This window comes from Babylonia areolata, chromosome 7, assembly GCF_041734735.1.
Source record: "Babylonia areolata isolate BAREFJ2019XMU chromosome 7, ASM4173473v1, whole genome shotgun sequence".
NCBI classification, from domain to species: domain Eukaryota; kingdom Metazoa; phylum Mollusca; class Gastropoda; order Neogastropoda; family Buccinidae; genus Babylonia; species Babylonia areolata.
In genome coordinates, this window is record NC_134882.1 from 4,755,080 (window position 1) to 4,759,248 (window position 4,169).

The 4,169-nt window shown below is 37.1% G+C and overlaps 1 protein-coding gene across 1 annotated transcript in view; it reads left to right on the plus strand.

The window, feature by feature from the left end:
* The first annotated feature begins 236 nt into the window (after nt 1–236).
* The window catches only part of LOC143283672 (rho GTPase-activating protein 26-like), a 56,528-nt gene continuing 52,595 nt past the window's right edge, over nt 237–4,169 (plus strand). Inside the window, exons 1-2 of the mRNA XM_076589891.1 lie at nt 237–455; nt 3,725–3,817. Of these exons, the coding sequence (XP_076446006.1) occupies nt 302–455; nt 3,725–3,817 (247 nt within the window). The 5' untranslated portion in view covers nt 237–301. The remainder of the gene's footprint in view (nt 456–3,724; nt 3,818–4,169) is intronic.

The following is a 4,169-nucleotide window of genomic DNA, read 5'->3' on the forward strand; positions in this document are numbered from 1 at the left end:
GATATCATTATGTTGGTTTCTTGAATTTTTCCCATGCTCTTGCCCAGCTACGAGGTGATCGCTTTTAATTCATCCATTTATAATGATGTGTTGTTTAAAGTGTTCTAAATGTAATTTACATTTACCCCAAATGTTCGGTGTCAATCATTCAGATGAAACTCCCGATTTCCGCTGCGCATGCGCTTTGAGGATTACAATGGTCGAACTTCCGATTGCTTGAGGAGCTAATGCTACATAATTTTCTGTTGAGTATTTCTAACATTTCTTCATGTGGTTACGGTTAAAATGTGAAAAAGCATAAATGGGGCTGCAACCTTTGGAGTTTGCAGACTGTCTGACGGACAGTCCGCTTTTCCGGGCAAAATTAACCGAACATGAACGTGAACTGGAACGAACGAGCAAGGCGATCAAAACACTGATTCAACACGGAAAGCAGGTGTTTGAAGCAGCCAAACGTAAGTCCTGAAACAAATCACTTTCAGTGGTTGAAATGATTGGATTTATTGATTCATCTGTTTTGCAGCTGTACATATCTGTACTTATTTTGTATCTGAACGGTTTTTTTAATGTATGAAGTAGACTTCCTTGTATGTTCTGGAAATGTTCTGCTCAGCCCTAGTTTCATTTTTGATGAGTGGATTCAAAAGATCGAGTCATAGTATGATAGTATAGCAAGACCTTCACATAGCCTTTATAATAATGTTTATCACTGAGTGAAAAAAACTGTCTAACATTGATTAGAAGTATATATATATATAAAAAGTACTATTAAAGTATTATACAGTTGTCTCCACTCAAGTTGACCTCCCTAAACTAAAGTCGACCCATCAGGTAAGTCATGACATTTTTTTGGCCCGGGCCAGCCACCTTTATTTCTGTAAAATTTCCACACTTAACTCGACCTTGTGTAAGTGGATTCCTGGCATACGTGGACCAAATTTTTGTGTCTGATTGAAGTTTCCGCCCCAATTAGTCGATACTGTCATCACATTCTGGGCTAAAAGCATGAATGTTGGGAAAAATTGCAGAATCAAACCAGATGTAGCATCCCAAATCTCTCTCCCCCCCCACCCCGCCCTTCTTCCCTAGGCCCTAAATCATCCTGGGGTGTGTGTGTGGGGGGGAGGGGGGTGTTGCATCAGTGTCCCAAATCATCCCCCAGGGGACTAGTCAGTGTCCTAAGCTGTTGGGGGGTGGGGACATTTTGGGATGGGTGCTTTGGTGACGCCAGAGGGGGCCAAAATACCATGTGGGAATGCCCCAGAATGTCTCTAAACAGATGTTTTTGGAGGGGTGGGGGTGTGTGTGGACAAATTGGGATGTCATAGACTAATTACCGATGCTGATGAATACTCAGTCAGTGTATCAGAGTCGATGAAATTGAGCATTCTGTGCTGTGAAGGGCAGATTATTTACAGTTTGTAATCACTGAAAGAAAGACGCCACATGAGCTAGCTAAGTCACGAACCACGCACAACCCAGTTACAAAGATGACCACAAAGACTGTGCATTCCATGTGACCTCTGTTCTGTCTTGTGAGAGATGGAAAAGTTAGACATTCACAGCTGGAGTCTCAGTTAAATTGGAGAATGTATGTGTGTGTGTATTTGTGACCGTGTGTGTGTGTGCGTGTGTGTGTGTGTGTGTGTGTGTTTGCATATATATCATATGTATGTGTACAGATGTATGCATTTATGCTCAAATGTATGTGTGTGTGTGTGTGTTGAGGGGTTGGGTATGTATATGATTTTATGTATGTTTGAGCGTATACTTGTCTGTATCATTCTATGTATGCATTAGTGTATAGTTTCTTTGTGTGTGTAACTTTGATGTGATGTATGTATAACATCTTGTGTTTTTGAAAGCATCTAGAACAGTTTTCTGGATAGAGTGCTATAGGTATCCATCATTAATATCACCATTATCATAATCATGATCATAATTATATTTGTTATTGTTATTATCTTTTTTCTTTTTTGTTCATGAGCTGCAACTCCCATGTTCACTCCTATGTACATAAGTGGGCTTTCATGTGTATGGCCGTTTTTTGCCCGGCCATGTAGGCAGCCATATTCTGTTTTCGGGATGTGCATGCTGGGTATTTTCTTGGTTTGCATAACCCACCTTAGATTGAAAGTCCATCGCTTTAACCACTTGGCTATTGCACCTGTCATTATTATTGTTATTAGTAGTAGTACTATTACTGGATTAGTATTATTAAGCAAATGAAAATGTTAAATCATTTCCATCTCTTGAAAGTTATCTCTGAGAGAGTGAGAGAGAGATGTAAACACTGCATGCCGCAAGCAAAGGAGTACCTAACTGTACACAAGTGTAAGCACTGTTTGTAGTTGAAAACTAAAAGTAATAAACAAGGACCATCAAACTAATGTGAAACAGATGTAAGGGGAATAAACACAAGAAAAAAAAGGTAAGGAAAAGAACATACAAAAACTGAAAAAGAAAGAAAAAATAACATAAATTCCAAAAACCTAAATCTGAATTATGGCCCCATATTTGACATTTGTAAAGCACTTATATCTTGGTCTCCGACCGAGGATAGACGCTATATAGGTATCCATATCAATCAGTCAATCAGTTAACATAACCTGCGTGCAACTGGTCCACAAACTAAATAAATCAATACATGTTACACACGCACGCACGCACGCACACGTGTGTGTGTGTGTGTGTGTGTGTGTGTGTGTGTTTTACGAATTGGTGATTCTGATAAACCAAGTCTGCATCTTGTTTACAATTACTTTTTGTAGTTTTGCTTGATAGCTTTTGAAGTTTATTTTGTGTCTTGTGTGCAATGTATGCTCTGTGTCACTTTCGCTATCTATATTTCATTAGTTTATTCTGTTTTGAAATTTTGTTAGTTTTAAGAGAAATATTTGATTATTTATAATGGAAAGATCAGTTAAGATTTTGGACTGGGTTGGAATACTTCGATTGACAGGAAAATCTGGGTATCGATGGATCTTTCTTGTGTTTAGTTTATTGTTTGGAGTTAAAATGCAAAAGTCCACGTTTTGTGTTTTAAGTAGACATATAGGTTGGAGGGTGCTATCTAGTCATAATCACTCAAAGATTTAAATTTTTGATTAAATGATCTATGCTGTCATTTTCGTCTCAGGCTGTATGTTTTTTATGTTCTTCCAGATCCATGAACTGATAATATAGTGATAGGATAAGTATGGTAGGTTAAATGACATTTTAAAGGTTCAGTTATTTGATTATTGAATTGATAGAAGTTCCTATCCTTCTATTGTCCACATGTTTTTGAAAAAAAGGTTTGATGAGGGATTCTTGACTGTCCTTTCCTGCCACTCAAATTCCATATAATTTCCAAACACAAAACCTAAACATAGACTGCTAGACTGATAAATTTGTTGCTTATGGTATAATGAACTTATTAATATTGCTAAATTAATGTTCCTCAAGCATTATGAATATTGAAACCAATGAAAGGGAACAGTGTATGTTTTATGAAAAAAAAATTGTTCTCTGTGTGGAGAGGGAAACTGTTGTTTGGGTTGTTGTATTAACTATGATAAGGTTGTCTTCTTTAAATAAAAACAACAAACAAACAAACACGTTATCATTTACCGAGAATAAATACAGTGTAATGAATCTACTGGGGTGGGGGTGGATTGGGGATATTAAATTTGTTTTTTGCAGACACATTACTATTTCATTACTTCTTGAACTTTTTTTTCAGAGCTTTCAAGAGCACAGAAAGCATTTGCAAAGGACCTCAAGGAATTCAATTTTGAATGCATTGACCAACAGACTGATGATGAAAGAACCATTGGTGAGTTTGAAAATGATAAACTGTGTAATATGAATCTGATGTAGATACTGGATTCCGCCTTTAAATCCTAGTTCTGATATGAATACTGAGGCTGAAGTAGTGTTACATTTTTTTGGGGGGGATATAATATGTATTATTAAGATATGTAAGTTTGTATATATATATATATATATAGATGTAATAACTCAGATGTTAATGTATTTCTTATCATACACTGTGTGTACTTCAATACATGTATGCAAAGATATATATGTATTCGCACATATGCACACAGGCGAACAGACTCAGGCATGCACAGACACATACACACAGATACAGATAGAGACATACACACGCACATGCGGGCGTGCGC